At 48.0% G+C, this 19,974-nt stretch overlaps 1 protein-coding gene across 3 annotated transcripts in view; it reads left to right on the forward strand.

Annotated features, from left to right (window-relative positions):
* The first annotated feature begins 13,843 nt into the window (after window positions 1–13,843).
* ADCY2 (adenylate cyclase 2) overlaps window positions 13,844–19,974 on the forward strand; it is a 438,654-nt gene continuing 432,523 nt past the window's right edge. For all 3 annotated transcript variants that reach the window (XM_043488503.1, XM_043488504.1, XM_043488505.1), the window contains exon 1: window positions 13,844–14,190. In XM_043488503.1, coding sequence (XP_043344438.1) covers window positions 13,981–14,190 — 210 coding nt within the window. In that variant the 5' untranslated portion in view covers window positions 13,844–13,980. The remainder of the gene's footprint in view (window positions 14,191–19,974) is intronic.

Consider the following 19,974-nt stretch of genomic DNA (forward strand, 5'->3'; position numbering starts at 1 on the left):
TCCTACTCAGCACTGTGCCCTGTGAGGGTATAACACCTCTAGCAGCAGCAGCTAACTTGTACCCAGAAGGTGACAAGCTAAGCAGAAATAGGATGCCCAGGAGGGCACACAAGGAGACAGGTGGCTCTGCCGACCTCGAGGAGCCACTCCCTGCCTCCAGACTTCTCACTGGGAGAGGAACAGTCCCAGGTCTCCCGCATTGCAGGCGGATTCTTCACCATCTGAGCCACCAGGGAAAGAGTTAATCTACCACACCCCAATACAAAATAAAACGTTTAAATTTTTTTTTTTTTAAAGAATCAGTATGGCATGGGTCCGTGCATGCTAAGTTAATTCGGTAATGCCCAACTCTTTGCAACTCTATGGACCATATAGCCCGCCGGGCTCCTCTGTCCATGGGATTCTCCAGGCAAGAATACTGGAGTGGGTTGCCATGCCCTCCTCCAGAGGATCTTTCCCACCCAGGGATCACGCCTCAAAGTGTGTGCTCACTGCCCCGTGCTCACCGAGGGATGACTGCATCGGAGTAACGTGAACAGTGACAGGCGAAGAGACAAAAGGAGAATAGATTCAGATTGTAAACACCACCTCACCCCACTCCAGTATTCTTGCCTGGAGAATTCTATGGACAAAGGAGCCTGGTAGGCTACAGTCCCTGGGTTTGCAAGAGCCGGGCATGACTTAGCAACTAAACCACCACCCCATCCCACATGAGGATGTCTCTGAACTTCAAGGTGCCCAGAGGCAGCTAAAGTGAGAGCTGGCCATTATCCGTGGCTCTAACAAGGTCCCAGGCGTGGTCACCTAGCCAGGGGACATGGCCAGGACTCGGTGAGAGATGATGAAAGTTCTGCTCAGCCTGGAGTACCATAGGATCCTGACCAGGCTGACCACAAGTCACACCCTCCAGCAGCAAATACCAGTGGAGTGCCCAGGGCTAGCGGAGTGCCCAGAGCTGGCACAGGGATCGGAATAACAGAAGCCTCTACGTGGATCCACCAGCTCAGAGCTCAGGTTACCTAGAGGGGCCCTTCAGTTAAAAAGCCAGAAACTGCACTGCACTCAAATGACTTTCTCTCTTCTCTGCCCAGCAGGGATGGAGCAAGTGGAAGAGCTCAGAGGAAAGCTAACAGGGAAACGAAACGAGATTCTCTGCACGCCTGAGTGTCAGGGGAGCAACTGTTGATGATCCTCTGCCCCATTGAAGCACCTCTTCTCCAGGTTAAATCCTCTCTAGAAGGCTCCGCAGGAAACAGTAGCAGTGGGGTTCTGACCCCCAGGCTCTGCACTAGGTACCAGCTTTGATAGAATCTTAGTTTCTCTACACTATTTTCTAAAATTTAGTTTCGAAAACTAAGTGTATACTTTCCATCATTAAGTCTAGATTTCTTGTATGCTCATCAATAATTTAAAATTAGCTACATTATCTCTAGTTTCTGTGTCCCACTATTATTTAATTGAAATCTATATCCCACCTATTTCCAAAATAGTTGGAATTAACTTTTAAATGAAGCCTTACTTTAAAAAAAAAAAAAGGCGGGGGGGAGGGGGCTTCCCTGGTAGTTCAGCTGGTAAAGAATCAACTTGCAATGTGGGAGACCCTGGATCGATTTCTGGGTTGGGAAGATCCCCTGGAGAAGGGAACAGCTACCCATTCCAGTATTATGACCTGGAGAATTCTACAGACTGAATAGTCCATGGGGTTACAAAGAGTCAGACATGACTGAGCAACTTTCACTTCGTTTGGTTCAGTCGCTCAGTCATGTCCAACTGTCTGCGTCCCCATGGACTGCTGCACACCAGGCTTCCCTGTCCATCACCAAATCCCGGAGCTTGTTCAAACTCATGTCCTTCGAGTCGGTGATGCCATCCAACCATCTCATTCTCTGTCATCCCCTCACTTTACTTAAAATAGAACAATCAGGGGACTGCAACTAATCCGGCAATCCCTCTTGGGGAGGTGGGGCAGGGTTCAATTAATTATCAGTCAATTAAGAAATAGAAAAGCTCCCAGCTGGTTAAGACAAACAGGGCAACTCAAGGGATTACAGGATTACACATGTATTAGGGTAAAAATAAAAATAATAAATAAAACAAGATTATGACTGTGGATCATCCAGCTGTCTGAACAGCTTAAGCAGATGTGGTCCTGTCCCTGAAAGTCTTATAAAGTGTGATTGTGTGAGACTTTATCTATGACTCCTGAGCCAATGATCAAAAAGAAGATAAACAAGCACAAATAATCATGTTTTCAATGCTTAAAAGTCATTAAACATTCCTACAGTTTATTCTCCCAACAATCAGTAGGTTAACAGTTTGAGAGGAGCCAGTTGCTGTGGAGTCGCTCAACTCTTTGTGATAGTGAAGCCGGCACTCACCCCTATTTTTGAATGTATCCATGTTTGATACTACACCCACCCAGAGGTTCAGCCTTTCTTCATGCAATTCATGCCTACGTTTATTTTCTCTTTAGTACCCAGAGACCATTCTTAAACCCAGGGCTCTGAAAGGAGTCTGTATACCAGCTTAAGCACAAAACTCATCATGGGAAGTCCATGCTGTGTTTTTGTTTAGAGGTGATTTGCTGAAACACTAAATAGACTGCAAAGAAGAAGAAAGCTGAATATTGGTTGGGTCAAGAATACTTTACTCACAGGAAGGAAAAACATTCTGGAAGAATCCAAGTCAGAGAAGACATCCAACTGGCAATGTGGGAATCATTGGAGTAATCTGATTTTGTTCCATGTTCACACTTGTGATTCCTATTACCATGCTTCACGACTCTTTTAGCTCTTAAATTTTCCTACAATATTCCATTGCTGTTATTTAGTTGCTAAGTCATGTCCTACTTTTTTGTGACTCCATGGACCGTAGCCCTCTAGAGTCCTCTGCCCATGGGACTTTCCAGGCAGGAATAATGCCGTGGGGTTGCCATTTCCTCCTCCAGGGGATCTTCCTGACCCAGGGATCAAACCCATGTCTCCTGCATTGGCAGGCAGATTTTTTGCCCTGAGCCAGCAGGGAAGCCTGTAACATACCATTAAAAGAGGGTAAAAAAGGCTGTTGGATATTCTTCTATGCCATTAACATGGGCTTAGCAAAAGGGACTTGTAACTTAGATTTGTAAAATTCTTTCCTGAACAGACATAATTACATTCATGTTTGCAAATTTAAAAAGACTAAATATAAGTATGTATTTTTGTCTTGCAAACGTATCACTGTGACTGGATGTGTGTGTGTGTGTGTGTGTGTGTGTGTGTGTGTGTGTTCAGTCACTCGGTCGTGTCCAACTCTTTTTGATCCCATGGACTGCAGCCTGTCAAACTCTTCTATCCATAGACTTTTCCAGGCAAGAATCATAGAGTGGGTTGCCATCTCGTTCTCCAGGGGATCTTCCCAACCCAGGGATTGAACCTGTGTCTCTTGAGTCTCCTGCGTTGCCAGGAGGATTAGCATTCTTTACCACTGAACCGCCTGGGAGCCCATCACTGTGACTGGATACCTAACTGCAAACTATGTCTTAAGAGAAAACATACAGTGCGTGCTCTCATTAGAGTAAAGTGTGCATAAATTTGAATCAACTTTGAGCAAATTTCAAGCATGATATTTATTCTCTATATTTTAGTCCAGGTATTTTACTAGTAATTAAAATCTTTAAAATTTTCTAAAGCACTTTTTAAGAGAAGCCCTCCACTTGTTGATTTCCTTTAATATTCATTTGAAGGACTGGAGCTGCAATACTTTGGCCACCTCATGTGAAGAGTTGACTCATTGAAAAAGACCCTGATGCTGGGAAAGACTGAAGGCAGGAGGAGAAGGGGACGACAGAGGATGAGATGGTTGGGTGGCATCACTGACTCAATGGACATGAGTTTGAGCAAACTCTGGGAAATGGTAAAGGGCAAGGAAGCCTGGTATGCTATAGTCCATGGGGTTGCAAAGAGTTGGACATGACTTAGCAACTGAACAAAAACTCCACTTTTTTGCTCTTGGGAAAAATATGTTTATAAGTAAAGAGCAGCTCTACCGCAGTAGGGAAGACAGATGTGTGTGTGTGTGTGTGTGTGTGTGTGTGTGTTAGTTATTAGATCTGTAATGCAATAATGAGTGTCTAGGTTTAAGATTGTTTTTTTTATTCTCTGGCTTGCTGAGCTGGAAAAAGTCTTCAGCAGTTCCCAGTAGCAATGTAAATGTGGCCTGTCTAGATGGAGTTGGCACTTAACCACATCAGGCCATTTGGAGGTTATTTAATCTAGGGCAACTGGCCCCACGAACCCAGCCACCCTCCCACACCACTGCTCCAGGGGCAACCTGGTGCTGAAGTGGGAGCTGAGAAAGTTGCATCTCAGGTGCTCACGGGAGAGAAAGCAGATTCTGTCCACAAGGTCAGTTGAGTCTTCTTTTGAAATATCATGTATAACTCTGACAGTATTTAACTCGTTTTATTTTAAAATGTGTTTGTATATTTAGCATTCTAATTGTTTTTAGAAAAAGCCCAGTGTTTAGGATGCTTTTATAATAATGAACTACAAAATAAACCTGGATGCTAGTCATTCATCACACTGGATTACTAAAACAATAAAAAAGATCATTTCAGAAATTCTTTTACTTAACCTTCTAATACCAAAAATATTGTTTGATAACAGTGCCTTTCTATTTTAGAAAAGTAATCAGGGTTGATGTAGCCTTACAGCCAGCCTATGGAGAATGGTTGGCACAGGTATATGGAGGAGATTCCCAAGTGAGAAGAGGAACATCAGTTTTCCAGGTAAGGGAAGTGGAGGGTAGGTGGATGGATGTGTGTGTGTATGTGTTGTAAAAAGTAAACAGAGGCACATTAAAAAATTTTAAGTGATTTTTTTTTGAGCAGACAGGGGTTCTAATCAGACAGTGCCAAACCCAAAGTGGATGGGAGTTTTCACCAACAGAGGTGTTGAGGTTCCACCAAGTTAGGGTGGGGTTTTCACAGAGGACACAGAAGCGAAGCAAAGCAATCATTTGACTGGCTAGAGCTTCAAGGGTTATCTTATTTGAGAAAGCTTGATTGGCTGTGAGTGACTGGTAGTGACTGGTAGTTCATGGAGTTATGAAATGCCAGGCTGGATGAAGCACAAGCTGGAATCAAGATTGCTGGGAGAAACATCAATAACTTCAGATATGCAGATGACACCACCCTTATGGCAGAAAGTGAAGAGGAACTAAAGTGCCTCTTGGTAAAAGTGAAAGAGGAGAGTGAAAAAGTTGGCTTAAATTCAACATTCAGAAAACTAAGATCATGGCATCTGATCCCATCACTTCATGGCAAATAGATTGGGGAAACAGTGGAAACAGTGATGGACTTTGTTTTCCTGGGCTCCAAAATCACTGCAGATGGTGACTGCAGCCATGAAATTAAAAGACATTTGCTCTTTGGAAGAAAAGCTATGACCAACCTAGACAGCATATTAAAAAGCAGAGACATTACTTTGCCAACAAAGGTCTGTCTAGTCAAAGCTATGGTTTTTCCAGTAGTTACGTATGGACGAGAGAGTTGGACTATAAAGAAAGCTGAGCACCAAAGAATTGATGCTTTTGAACGGTGGTGTTGGAGAAGACTCTTCAGAGTCCCTTGGACTGCAAGGAGATCCAACCTGTTAATCCTAAAGGAGATCAGTCCTGAATATTCATTGGAAGGACTGATGCTGAAGCTGAAGCTCCAATACTTTGGCCACCTGATGCAAAGAACTGAGTCATTGGAAAAGAGCCTGATGCTGGGAAAGATTGAAGGCAGGAGGAGAAGGGGACAACAGAGGGTGAGATGGTTGAACGGCATCACCGACGTGATGGACATGAGTTTGAGCAAGTTTTGGGAGTTGGTGATGGACAGGGAAGTCTGGAGTGCTGCAGTCCATGGGGTCACAAAGAGTCGGACACGACTGAGCGACTGAACTGAACTGATTGGTAGTTCTTAAGTGTCACTTCCTCAGTTTCCAAGGCATCGACTCTAGCTTAGGTTTTGGTTTGTTTAGGTGGGGAATGCAGGCATTAGAGCCACCTCTCTCCAATGGCCTCCCTTTAAAAAAAATAGTGCAGAGAGGAAGGGTGCCATGCAGGCAAGAAGAAGCAAGCGAATAGGTTCAGATGTGAGGTTGGGGGGTGGCGACCTCCAGGCTTCCTACAGCTCACTTTACCTAGAGCCTAAATCAGGGCATATGAAGGCATCAAGAGGCTGAGTAGGGTTGTTCCAAGAGACCTGGTATTTCACAGGAGAAGGTAGTTTTCTTGAGTAGGTCATGGGGCAGGACGCTGCCAGATTTCTGTCCCAGGTAGAACACTGAGGGGATGGATCTGAGCTGGCAGCAAGGCAGGGGAGCAATCCTGAAGATTTGACTAAGACAAGAGAGAGGGACAAAGGAGGACAAGGAGGCGTGAGAGGCGACCGTGATAAAGGTGGGGAAGCGATGGTTATTGGGATGTGGACAGGTTTTAACACAGGAGTGGAGGATGTGTCCGCGTTCCGGCTCATTCATGTTACAGATGGTCCTGCGGGCTGCAGTCCAGGGGGTCACAAAGAGGTTGGACGCGGCTGAGTGACTGAGCACACAAGCGTGCAGGCATGGAAGGGCAGGAAGGCTTGGCAGGCATGTTTTTGAGTCCAGTGTGGGACCTGCCACCTGTGATTGGGATACTATTTAAAAGGAAAATGTCTAACTTAGGTGTGAAGATCTGTGTCTATCACACACTGCAACACTCAACCATCTTGCTTGAACAGTTCACTTGGGATTCTTTTTGAAACCTTCCACCGAAGAGTAAAACGTCCTGAATTTGTAATAAGGAACTCCGTCTACAAGGATCATACTATTTGGAATCAGATTTACAAAAGTATATCATTTTTGTCAAAAGTGCTAGCAGTAACAGAATCCAACAAGGCTATTCCCAGTTGGTGTCTTCATCTTCCTTCCCTTAATCTGGGTATTGCTGCTTGGTCGTTAGAGTGACCACTCATACAGGTGACCCACTTCACTCCATCCTACCTCTGCTTCCTGGCCGTTGAGTTCTCAGCCCTGGTCAAGCTACAGAAAGGATGAGGTTTTAAATGGACGTAAACCCTGAGCGTCTTCCTTGCCTGGAATTGTTTTGCCTCTGGTGTGTGACTGGGAGCTATAGCATCAGATTCTGCTTTCTCTCGAGAAAAACTAACCCCAACGGTACTTTCTCTGCACTTTTATTTTCCTGGACATGTTTATTTTATGGTTATTTTTCAGTTTCTCAGCTCATATACGCAATGAGCTTTTGCTCTCTGGGGTGAATAGAACTAGTTCATATTGTAGGAAAATCTTGCCATTTTAGGACCTGAAAACATCCTGAGTTAAAAAAAAATCAATGTAATGTCAATAGCAGACATTTATACACGTATAACCTTTTCAAGACCTGGGTAGAATTTCTATCAAATCAAGTTCTGATTAAAGACTCTAGTAGTATTATTTGCCGATTGTACTTTTTTTTTTTTTTAACAGAATAAAATCACTTCATATCTTCATTCTTTCATCAATTCATTCATTCACCAAGTAAATATTTATTAAGCATTTACTATGTGTTTTGCAAATTTAAGGTAATAGAGATATAACAGTGAACAAAAGAAACAAAATCTCCTTCCCTTAATTAATTGACCTTCTAGTGAGGGTATTTTCCCCCTGGTGGCTCAAATGGTAAAGAATCTTCCTGCAAGGCAGGAGACCTGGGTTCGATCCCTAGGTCAGGAAGATCCCTGGAGAAGGGAATGGCAATCCACTCCAGTATTCTTGCCTGAAAAATTCCATGCACAGAGGAGCCTGGTGGGCTACAGTCCATGGGGTCAGACAGTTGGACACGATTGAGCGGCTAACACACACTAGAGAGGGAAGAATGGCCATATTAAGATGAAAAAAAGATTTGGTGTCTACTCACTGCCGTGACACACACTGAAACCTCCTCACACCTGCCTCCACCTAAGGAAACAGCGTTGCTGTTGCTCAGTCACCCAGCCGTGTCCGACTCTTTGCGACCCCATGGACTGCAGCACGCCAGGCCTCCCTGTCCTTCACCACCTCCCGGAGTTTGCCCAAGTTCATGTTCATTGCACCGGTGATGCCGTCCAGCCATCTCATCCTCTGACTCCCTCTTCTCCTTCTGCCCTCAATCTTCCCCAGCATCAGGGACTTTACCAATGATGCCGCATCCAGTGATGCTGATGCAGCTATGAGCCATGCCATGCAGGGTCATCCAGGATGGACGGGTCATAGCAGAGAGTTCTGACAAAATGTGATTGACTGGAGGAGGGAATGGCAAACCACCCCAGTATATATCAGAACCTCATGAACTGTATAAAAGGAAATAGTACTTGTTATCAAATGCATATGTACAAACCAACAATCTTTTTTTGTGTGTGTACTATTTCCATCTGCTCCCATCTAAAAAAGTTGATTAAAATTCATCCCTTCACTCGGCCCAGGGTAGTATAAACATGTTAGGAAAATGCTTAGAATAACGGACTCATTCTTATCATGTTACAGGTAAACTGAAGCTCAGAGATATTTATAACATCTTCAAAGATCTCCATGCAGTTGGTGTCAGGAAGAAGCAAAAATCCAGCACTCTAACTCATTACAAGGATATTAACAATCATTACAGCTATGTGAATACAAGTAGTGAGTTTATTTTCAAATTCAAACATAAAACCACGAATCAAACATGGTAGAGTGGCTTAACATCTTGAATTAAGTTATCTGAATTGAATGAATTCAGAATTGGGCAAAAATAGCCATCAACTATGTCACAGCATTGTTTTTCCTAGAGACCACTTCTTGTTGCTCAAAGTACATTATTTAACAGTGTTAGAGTGTAATTGAATTATTCTCTCATTGACTCTTTTAAGGGACACCTAAAAGGATATAAAAGTAAAAGTCAAGGTATCTGAATCATTCAAGCTTGGTACATAAAGCCCCTCTCCTGATACCTCCCTAGGCAACACATCCGGAGAACACAGCTCGCTCTATGAGTCATGACTTTTTAGATCTCATTCTCGGGGCAGGAGCCGAGAAATCGATTCCTCTCACAAGCTTGTAGACGCGCTGGTCCGGGCGCTGATTAGTCATTAACTGGTTCTCACTCCCAGCTTCTCACAGAAGGAATTCCAGTGTCTCAGGGGATCTTGAAACAAGTCCTAGGAACAAACTTTGGAACGGCAGTGGGATTTTGTGAAAGGTCTGTCTCAAAATAATCTTCTCATATATCCAGGACCATAAATCCCAATCAGTAACCTGTAATCAGATTTTAAAGATGAGTTTATGAAATATTCATCCCAATTTTGTCACTTGAGAAATAATTTGTCAAATGAACCAAGGAAGCAAGATTTCTCAAAGACAAGTAGGGAGCATTCCTACACCGAAGGGGAAAGAAGATGAATATATTAATGGTCCATTCAGCAGCTATTTTTTCTCTGATGCTCTAAAAACTGAACTGCAGGGGAGCTCCTTAGTGAGCTGAAAGAGTCAATGAGGCTTCCCGGAGCCCGAAACTGGCTTTGGTTGTGTGGTTTCTGTATCCACAGACTCCAGTTCAATCAAAATGTAAATGTTATCTGGATACACAAAACGTATTTCATGGTGATAATGAATCTGTTGACATACTGTTCATACTTTATTATATAAATTGTAGTGATGTATTTGCCAGAGAGAAAAACGAATATATAGGGAAGTACTCTGTGCTCAGCTCTACAATATGCTCCGGTTGGCACACGTCTATGTCTGTCCTTGGCACAGTTTGCCTGCCTGCCTTTAATCAATCAGAGCTCTGTGACATTGGGCAGAGCACAATGGCGCCCTTATTGATGAAGCTAATCTAACTGGATTCCGAATAGGAACTAGAAGATGGGTTATTTTTAAAGCAAAGCCCATTGATTCAAAAATTCGGTTCTGTGGCATAATTATTTAGCGGATGTGTAATCGCTCAGGTGTGTTAGCATCTGTGTGAAACACGATCAGCTTAGCAGGCAGAGGTGCCGGCGGCCTGTCTGCTGGAGGTCGAAGGGTCTGCCTGCCTGAACCCCAGCCTGCAGCCTGCCGGCTCTGCACGCAGGCAGAGATGCCAGGACTGCTCAATGCCTCCTGTGAGTAGGACCGGCCCTCGAATCTGCAGGGCCCGGGGCGAAATAAAAATGGGTGACCCCTCATTCACAAATGATCAAGAATTTCAAGATAATGACAACAGGACCTTAAACCAAGTGTGGGGCGACCCCAGCACAAACCACACTCCCACAGGCCCACAATCCTGCCTTCTGGGTTCTAAGGATGGAAGGCTGCCCTCTAGCGCTGCAGGAGAAAAATGAGTCCTCCTTTCCAATGCCTTTTTTCCCCCCCACTCCTCAGGTCCAGTTAGAGCTTCCCCCAGTCAGTTTCTTTGTGTGATTTGTCACAAATACTTTGATACCAAGTGAATTCATGGGAAAAGCCTTTGTTCTCTGTGCCTTACCCTTGGCATAGCCTCCCTGCTACCTAAAAGTATGGGAACGGACTTGCCGACTCCTTGGGGTCCCTTGAATCACATGAGTCATGAAATCACAGATTTCATGCTCCTGGCTTTGTACTAAAGGGCATTTCTCACCCCACTTCATGCTGCTTGTGGGTTATCATTTCGTGATTTTCCTTTCTTTTCTCCCTCCCTTCAAAATAGAAACTGTTGTGAACTTTTAAAAAGGTATACTTGGTGCAACGGATTCTAAAATGCTGATAGAATAACTATAATCATCATATTGGTTCACATTTTATTTTGTATAAATAGGTCCTCATAAAAATAAGCCCCTGTGGCTGATTCATGTTGATGTATGGCAGAAACCAACATAACACTGTAAAGCTATTATTGTCCAATTGAAAATAAATTAAAAAAAATAAGCCCGCAAACCGAAACCCAGTGTAACCTTGGGAAGCCTGACATATCTTGATTATTATAGTATGTTCCTTCCATCACCTCTGTCTACTATGGTGAGATTTAAATTGTATGGGGGAGTTGGGGATGAATGTTGATCTTTTCCTCATGTTCTGTTCTTTGTAGCCCTACTTTTCAAAGTACATTGGAAATTCCTAGGAGGGTCCTAGGCCTGGTCCATTATCCCCCTTGACCATTTGATGTACTGTTGGCTGCTTAGTTGCTAAGTCATGTCCAACTCCTTTGCGACCCCATGGACTGTAGCCCACAAAGCTCTTCTGTCCATGGGATTCTCTAGGCAAGAATACTGGAATGGGTTGCCATTTCCTTCTCCAGGGGATCTTCCCGACACAGGGATGGAACCAGCAGATTCTTTACCACTGAGCCAGCAGGGACTACCTGACATCTGACATCTGACAGGCACAAAATAAATATTTATTGCAAGAATTAATGAAAGAGTGAGTGATAAAAAATGTCATAAGGGTCAAAGACAAAGCTTCCTCCAAGCAGAGTCTCTTTAAATTATATTTAACAAATCTAGAAATCTTACAGCAACCCTATTTTACCATGTGGCGAATAGACAGATAGTGGTTGTTAAAAACACCCCATTCACCCCCAGAGAGAAGGAAAAAATAATTAAACGTACTTTTCCCTCGCACCTCTCTCAGTACTTTTAACCATAAACCTAAATTACAGATTATTTACTTTTCCTTCCTCCTTGAGTGGGTAAAGGCAGCAGTCGATCATGGCAAAGGGTGAGAATACCTCCTGAATCGGAGAGAAGTTACTGCGATGGGGAAGACAGCAAGTGCGCAGCTCCGCCCATCCCAGGCACTGGGGCAGAGCCAGAGGAAGCAGAATCTCTGGCCAGAAAATGCAACTTCCCACTCACCTGGGCATCCTTAGGAGGCTTCGGGCTCTAGCTGTTTATACACAATCTGATTCATTAGGGCTGTCTTACAGCTTGCTCTCAGAACCACCAAAACCTTAAAACCCCTCTGTCCAAACCAAAGAGCTGAGCCCCGTTGGGTGAGCGGATCCGAGGGAAACTCTGATTGGAATTCACCTGGTTAAAGGTCTACATCCAGGCGCGAGCACGCAAGGCGGCGTGGGGGTAGCAAACCAGGAGCTGGACAAAGAAGACAGTTCCATCCCCTGCTAGGGTGGGGGCCGTGGGACCCCCCAGGCGCCATGCAGGGTAAGACCTCCCATGCGTTGCCTTCTCCCCTTTCTCCTCCTCTGCAGGTCCAGGGCAGAAGGGCAGGCCCAGGACAAAGCGGAGCCTGGGGGTCAGGGCCTCGGTCCAGGCTCCGGGGTCCGGGACACGCACCCTCTGCCTTCCCATCGTGACACCCCCCACCCTCAGGTGGCCGGCATCAAAAGAGGCTAAAAATACAGCCCTTAGAAGGCTCCGGGTCCCCCTCCCTTCGTGGCCTGGGTTCCGTGGTCACTGGGCACGCAGCTGCCCTGCTCACATGCCCCTGCTGGGCAAGGGGACAGGAGTGCCCGAGCGGGCAGCGGGACACTTCGGGAAGGTTTGCCAAGTGCTGAGCAGTGCCAGGGCTCAGAGACCCCTGCGCCAGTCCGTGTCCTGGCATGGACAAGGGCACAGGATCACGCCCTGGGCTGTTTGCTCGAGCACTAGAGCGGAGGGTCGAGGTCCACTGTGCGGAGAAGTGGGCTTCCTGGAACAGGAGGAACCCTCCAGAGAGGGGTGGGCTCCCTCGGAGAGCGCCAGTGAGCGCCCCCCACCGCCCGGGGAGAGAGCCAGAGCTCTGGACTCGGCTTCTCAGGAGGGGCCCCTTCCCGGGCAGCCGCGCGCCCCCATGCGGCTCCAGCCGGGTCTCCAGCACCGCCCCCCGCTCCCACCCCCTCGAGGTCCCAGAGCGCGATCCACACCGCTCCCCGTACGCCTCGCACCAGCGCCCTCTCCCCGGCTGCGCCCTCGCCGCTGCCGGGCAGCAGGGACTCGGCGGCGACCCCGGACCCGCCAGAGGGCTCCCCCTAAACTCCGAGCCGGACAAACCTTGCCCCATGGGGTTCCCTCCAAAGTGTGACTTAAGCTGAAACCGCAGGGCGAGGACGTGGAGGGGTGCAGCCTCCCTCCTGCATTGCGCGCTTGGGGGCTGTTCTCTGAAGTCCCGGGCCCTCTAGATAGGCGGGAGGACTGTGAGAGCCCCCCAAGATCTCTGCGCAGAGTCGAAGAAAACGAGGGTGGGAACCCCCTACCCAGTAGGGGATGCGGAGAGGACGCAACTCCTCCTTCGTGCGCCCGGAGAGGCAGTCCCGGCGGTCCTCTGGGCCCGAGGTACCGAAGGAGGCCAGGCCTCCTCCAGGCTCCGCTCCGCCAAAGTGGGCAGGAGTGGGGGCGCACCCAGCCCCCCGCGGACCACTCAGAGCTGGGGGCGCGAAAGGGTGGGAGTGCCCCTTCTCACCGCTCTTGGAGCTAGTGGGGAGCAGTTAGGAGCCCCCGCATCGTCAGAGAGAGGTGGGAAGTAGCGGGGGATACAGACGGGGGACCCCCCCCGGCCGCTCGCGGACCGCGTAGGGGACGGTGGGAGCATCCCCCCAACCCCCCCGAGCCCAGGCGGGGACCGCGGAGGGAGGTGGCCCGCGCCGGGGCCCAGTGTGGGCGTGTCCAAGGGGCGGGCGCCCGAGTATCGGGGCGCGGCTGGTTCCTCCTTCCCGGCGCCCAGCCCTCGGCTCCGTGCCGCCCCCACCGCGCGCTGCCCGGCCGTCGGGGGGCGGCGGCGGCGGTTGGAGACCCGGGCTGCGCCGCGCGGGGTGGGGGCAGAGGCGGGCCGAGCGCCCCTGTCGCGCCCGCCCCCTCCCGCGCGGTGGCGGCAGCGGCGCCGCCGGGAGCTGCCCCCGAGGCCGCCGCCCAGCCCCGGGCGCCGAGCTCCGCCCGCGCCGGAGGCCCCTGCGCGCAGCTCGGAGCGCGGGCAGCCCGGGCCGGCCGAGGCGGCGCGGGGGTGGCACGCGGGCGGGCGGCGCAGCCCCGGCCGGGCGCGCTCGGCGGGCGCCCCGCGAGCCGCCCCGATGTGGCAGGAGGCGATGCGGCGGCGCCGCTACCTGCGGGACCGTGCCGAGGCGGCGGCGGGCGGCGGAGACGGGCTGCAGAGGTCCCGGGACTGGCTCTACGAGTCCTACTACCGCATGAGCCAGCAGCACCCGCTCATCGTCTTCCTGCTGCTCATCGTCATGGGCGCCTGCCTTGCCCTGCTCGCCGTCTTCTTCGCGCTCCGCCTGGTGAGTGTCCTACCCGCGCGCCCCCGGGGCCCCGGGAGGCGAGGGACGGACCCGGCTCGGCCGCCTCCTGCCCCGGGGACTGCCCCCTCCGCCCGCGCGGCTCCCGGCCCCTCCTCGGCCCACCCGCGGCCGGCCCGGCTCTAGCGAGCCCTGCGGGCAGGAGAAAAGTTTTCCTTGGGAGGTTCTGCCCCAAAATAAAAGTTGGCCGGGGTGTGTGCACCAGGTGGACCGCCGCGGCGTGCGTTCTCCATCTCTGCGCGCCGGCTGGCAAACTCGCTGCGCTTTCCGCGCGGCATCCGCTCCAGCGGGTCTCCATCCGAATCGGCACCGCGCCTCTCTCGGCGAGGCGAGGCCGCTGCCCGGCTCCCTAGCTGGCGTTTTAGTTTGGATCGGACGTCATTTAAGTCTGTAGAAATCCTGCCTCGGGAAAGAGGTGAATGGCAGGGGAAAAAAAAGAAAGACAAGTATTTATTTTCCACCTTTGCCTTTAAAATGCCAGGTTTAGTTCCCTAGGCAGAGAGGTGGGGGTGTTGACCTGTTGTGAGTCTGCATCCTTTGAGTGTCTAAGTCACAAGCATTGGTGGACAGTCGCCTTCCTATTTCTAGGGGGGTCGTTTATCGTGCCTGCTGTTGGGTACAGGTCACTCAACTGGGTTTCATCGCTGGGACCGCAGTGCAACTCTACAGCTGATGTCAGTTTTGCCAATTTGTATTTTTCAAGCAGGAGCCTTTGGCTCACTCCCTTAAGCAGTGAGAGGAAATCTGTAGATGGCGGTAAACTTCCTGTTACTGATCTTTGTGTTGGTGTGGTTCAAACTTTTGCACCGCCTGTGATGTGTCTGTGCAGTTCGGGTGCCAAGCATTGATTAATCAGTGAGATATTTTTGGTCAGTGGTTGATCTGGGGACGTCTGGGAGGAATGCTGTCTTTTTAGCACAGAATGTAAACATGTACCTATATTCCTGTCCTCGGAGCAAAGGCGTGGGTGTGTGCCTTTATTTCACCACTGCGTGCAAAATCGCTGTCCTTGGTTTTTGGCAATTTATTCCTCATATCCTGAGCCAGATGGTGCTCAGATATTATGCATGGGAAAACTTGTTATCATCACGGGTTCTTTAAAAAATGAAGTTTGCCTTCTCCCCACAATTGTCAAAGGTGTTGTCTTCTCATGGAATTCAACAAGATAAGGGAAAAAAAAATTAGAAAGCAGAAGATCACGGATGCCACCGATCATAACTGGGTCTTATATTATGCAACACAGAGCAGAGAGCACCTTCATTCTGTATTCTGGGTGTGAGTTCAGGGCAGTCTTCACAATCTTTTTGCCAGCCTGCACTGCTTCCTGGAATGGCATCTTTTTTTCTCTTCTCACCATTTTTTAGGGCCAAGGATGACTTGAGGAGAGACTTCTGCTCCGTCTCCTTGGCAAGCAGAGTCTCTGAAGGCATCTCCTGTTCATTACCATTCCTGCAGGGGAGAAAACAACGTCCCTCTTCCTCTGCAAATCTGTTCTGCTAGGACATTGCTGCTTGTGATTCTGGCGAATCTGTAATTCAAAGCGTTCTGGCTGGTTCTCTTCTAAATGGAAGAGGAGGAGCAGGTGATGGCCTATTTTTAGCACCATTAATATATTTAAAGACAAGTGTGAAGTTCATGCCTCCCTGACACACACCACTTTGCACTGATACGGATCTCTAACTTCTTAAACCTTGATCTAGCTTGAACGCGTCGCTGTGTCCTCAGAGATTCAGTGCAGTCAGCTGAAAGCTCCCTCCTCTAATCTGCCTTTGATCTTTGTGTTTCTCTGCTCAGTTCCTTTAGGGTTTCCCGGGTGGCAGTAGCGGTAAGGAACCCTGCCGTGTAGGAGACATAAGAGACGTGTGTTCAGTCCCTGGGTGGGGAAGATCCCCTGGAGGAGGAAATGGCAACCCACTCCCGTATGCTTGCCTGGGAAATCCCATGGACGGAGGAGCCTGGCAGGTTGCCGTCCACAGGGTTGCAAATAGTTGGACACAGCTGAAATGACGTAGCATGCAGTTAACGCATCCAGTTGCTTTACATTCTGTTTCATGGGGAACAAATGTTGGAATGGCATCTTTCGGAAAAGGTTGCCCAGGCATCTTTATTTTTCTTGGTAAATTGATCATTGCCACAGTCTAGGCATTCAGCAAAATCACTTTAAGCAGAAAGCGAGCACTTCCCTTGGCGTGGCTGTAGCCCAGGGAGAGGTCCAGAGACGATGGAATGGATCCTGTTCTCTGCTCTGCCTAAACCATGCTTGGTCATGTCTGCTCTTTGTGAACCAATCTAGGTGATGAGCTGTGCAGAAATGTTCCAGAGTCAGGAAGGGTAATGGGGTCTGGTGGAAAGGTGACTTCAAGTGGGATCTGGGGCTGCTGGGCTGGGTGGGCATTGGGAAATGCCAGGGAGGAATGGGCCCTGTCCTCGGAAACTTGACCTTCAGAAGGACTGGATCGATTCTGAGGTCGGGACAGCTCGTTTCTATTTTGCTTTTAGTAATAACGCAAATAGCAGTTTCACTTTGCAAAAACATGTTCTCTATCCCTGTCATTCAAGGTTAGGAGATTTGGAAGGCAGTGCGGTAGTAACATAGGCCCCTGTGCACATGGGGTGGGGTGAGTTCATTTCTCAGAATGACCAGACTGTGGCTTCCCAGAGATCTACCTCAGGGGACAGAAATAGCTGCTTGGGGCAGGCCCAGGTTTCCACCTTTACTAGAATTGCTAGGCTCTGATGTAATTCAGGAGCTTGGCAGATCTATTTTTGCTGCCTGTAATCTTGGATAGATTCCTTCTTTCCTATGAATCTGCCTGATTTTGATTTCCATTAGACTTCCACCAGTTCTTGTAGTAGCAAATGTCTGGCAACTTTCTTAATGCACATCCATGGTCTCCTGGAACATTTGGATCACAAAATGATCCTAACATCATCTGAATACTTGGTGATTTTTTTGCAATATGTAATTGCTTTTGTGTGAATTGACTGGAAATATATCTTTAAAAAAGTAAGCTTCGTCTTGACCTTTTGTCCATTTTGTTGTTGCAGTTCAGTCACTTAGTTGTGTGCAACTCTTGGCTTCCCTGTCCTTCACTATCTCCCAGAGTTTGCTCAAACTCATGTCCATTGAGTCGGTGATGCCATCCAACCATCTCATCCTCTGTCGTCGCCTTCTCCTCCTGCCCTCAATCTTTCCCAGCATCAGGGTCTTTTCAATGAGTCAGCTCTTGGTATCAGGTGGCCAAAGGATTGGAGCTTCAGCTCCCTAATTGTGTTCCTGTAATTGATGTTATTCACAAACCTCTCTCACTTATCTATGGTCAACCCATGCTTTTGCATCATTGATCATGAAGTTAAAGTAATCTGCAAAGTATTTTTATTATACTGTATAAGTAAATTCTGAATTGAAACTTCACCATCTTGCTTAACTGCTTTTTCTTACATAAAAAGCTGTTAAATAGGTTTAACCCCCTATTTGTTAAGAAATATCAAGATACGAAACCAGTAGCACATATGATACCGTGTCTTGAATTTTAATATCTTATTTAATAATATGAAAAATGCTTTCTTTTTGCTTATGGTGGAAGTTTTTGATGATACTATGGGTGTGCTGAACAAAATTAAATTGCCCCCTGGCATCAGAGACCCTGGAACTAATGAGACCAAACTTTTAAGTTCTAAGTCTTATGAGTTAACTTCATTGTCCAGGACTGGTTCTTATTACTAAATGCATGACAAACTCATCTCAGAATTAAATCCTCTCTCATTTATTATGTCCCAAATCAGCCAACTTTTCTCAAAATTTGCCTGTTATGGTTAGGAAAGGTTGACATAATTTTTTTAGTTTGTCAAATACCAGCTAGCTCCAGCCAGATTTGTTTTGGCTAAAATTTATGATTAAGGGTGGTCAATATTTCAACTGGGAAAATTCCATTCCTATAAATTTTAAATAGTCAGATATTGCAATAAAACTGATTTTTTGGTCTATTTTTTAGTAATGAAATCAAATAAGCTTTTATTAAATATGTGGTATCTATGATTTTTCAGATTATGATCTCCCTTCTTGCTTTTACTGTGACTGAGTGTGCCAGCTCTTTCCAACGATGACCACAAGTACTTTATGACATATCAGTTTTCCCAGCATCAGGGCAGATATATCAGAGTATTTCTTTTCTCTGTACATGGAGAAAGAATGTTAATTTTTCCAAAGCAAATAAATGAAACCAGCCATTGTAGAGGGAAATAGCTTTGTGATTGCAGGGACTATTTCAGCGCCCCCAGTGGGTGGAGGAATCAATGAGGAGTCAGTCTTTTGACAAGAAAGTCAGTCTTTCACCCCTTTCTTGGGGAGTGGAAGGCTGGAGAAGGCAGATGAACACGTCTGACATCTCCTCTGAGGAGTAGGAAATTCTCTGCATGCTTTCTCCAGTCTCATCATTCTGGGGCTGGGGGCGGGGGGTGGGGAGGGAATAGTGTATGCTCTCAGGAATTGGAGTGGAGGTAGCTAAAGATCCATCTTTCTGTGAATTTCTCTATCCATGCAGGAGACTTACTTGGCAGGTATTTGTAATCACAACCAGTAATTCAATAACTCATTTTAATTATGACTTCACTGTGGTATAAACAAAAGACAACGAAAAACTCATTTTGTGCAGAAACGTTGGTTGCAGTTTACAGGCCCAGCAGGAAAAGACTTGGAAGCATCCTTTGGATATTCAAGTGTGTGCTGTGCGGCTTGGGTGCTCAGCCCATCCGTCAGGTCTGACTCTCTGTGACCCCTTGGACTGCAGCCCGCCAGGCTCCTCTGTCCCTGGGATGCTCCAGGCAAGAATGCTGGAGTGGGCTGCCATCTCCTGCTCCAGGGTACTCTGGTTCTGCCCGTGACTCAGTGTTGGCATCAGCACCGTCCACTGGGCCATCCGCTCGTTCTTCCCTCAGTGATGTTGATGGAGTGTCCGCTGGGACCAGCACTGGGGCGGGCATCTCCCCTGGGTGGCATTCCGCCCTGCAGCGGCTCATCTGTGACCCCCGCCCCCGACCTCTCTGCTCTGGGGTGGTCGGTCAGCCTGGACTCCGTCTGCAGCTGGTTCTCTCTGGCTTCGCTCTGTTTCCTCCAGTGCATCCAGCGTGGTCCTCGCACCAGGAAGCCGCCTCCTCCCTGTGCCGCTTGTCCAAGTTCAAGCTCTCCTTCTCAGGCTTCAACAGTCCGGCCTGTGCTGTGCGTTCCCGTCTGGACTGGATGCCTGCAGCGCTCATCCGTTCTTGTTGTTGTGGTTCAGTTGCTCAGTCATGTCCGACTCTTTGTGACCTCATGGACTGCAGAATGCCAGGCTCTGCTGTGTCCTCCACTATCTCTTGGAGTTTGCTTAAATCCACATTCACTGAGTTGGTGATGCCATCTCATCCTCTGTCATCTCCTCCTGCCTTCAGTCTTTCCCAGCATCAGGGTCTTTTCCAATGTGTTGGCTCTTCACATCAGGTGACCAGAGTATTGGAGCTTCAACTTCAGCATTCGTCCTTCCAATGAATATTCAGGGTTGATTTCCTTTAAGATTGACTGGGCCCATGTCCTTGAGCTCCCTCATTACATCAAATAATTTTCCTCCTTGATGACTGTCATCTGACCTGCAGAATACTTTGCGAGTTCATCTTGTCTCTTCAGTTAATTGTTAGTTCTTTCAGGGAAGAAACTTAGGACCCCCACATTTAATGCAGCACTCACCGGACGGAAGGTGTGTGATTAATATGTACAGTTTAGGGGACAGA

Source organism: Cervus canadensis, chromosome 16 (genome assembly GCF_019320065.1).
Source record: "Cervus canadensis isolate Bull #8, Minnesota chromosome 16, ASM1932006v1, whole genome shotgun sequence".
NCBI classification, from domain to species: Eukaryota; Metazoa; Chordata; class Mammalia; order Artiodactyla; family Cervidae; genus Cervus; species Cervus canadensis.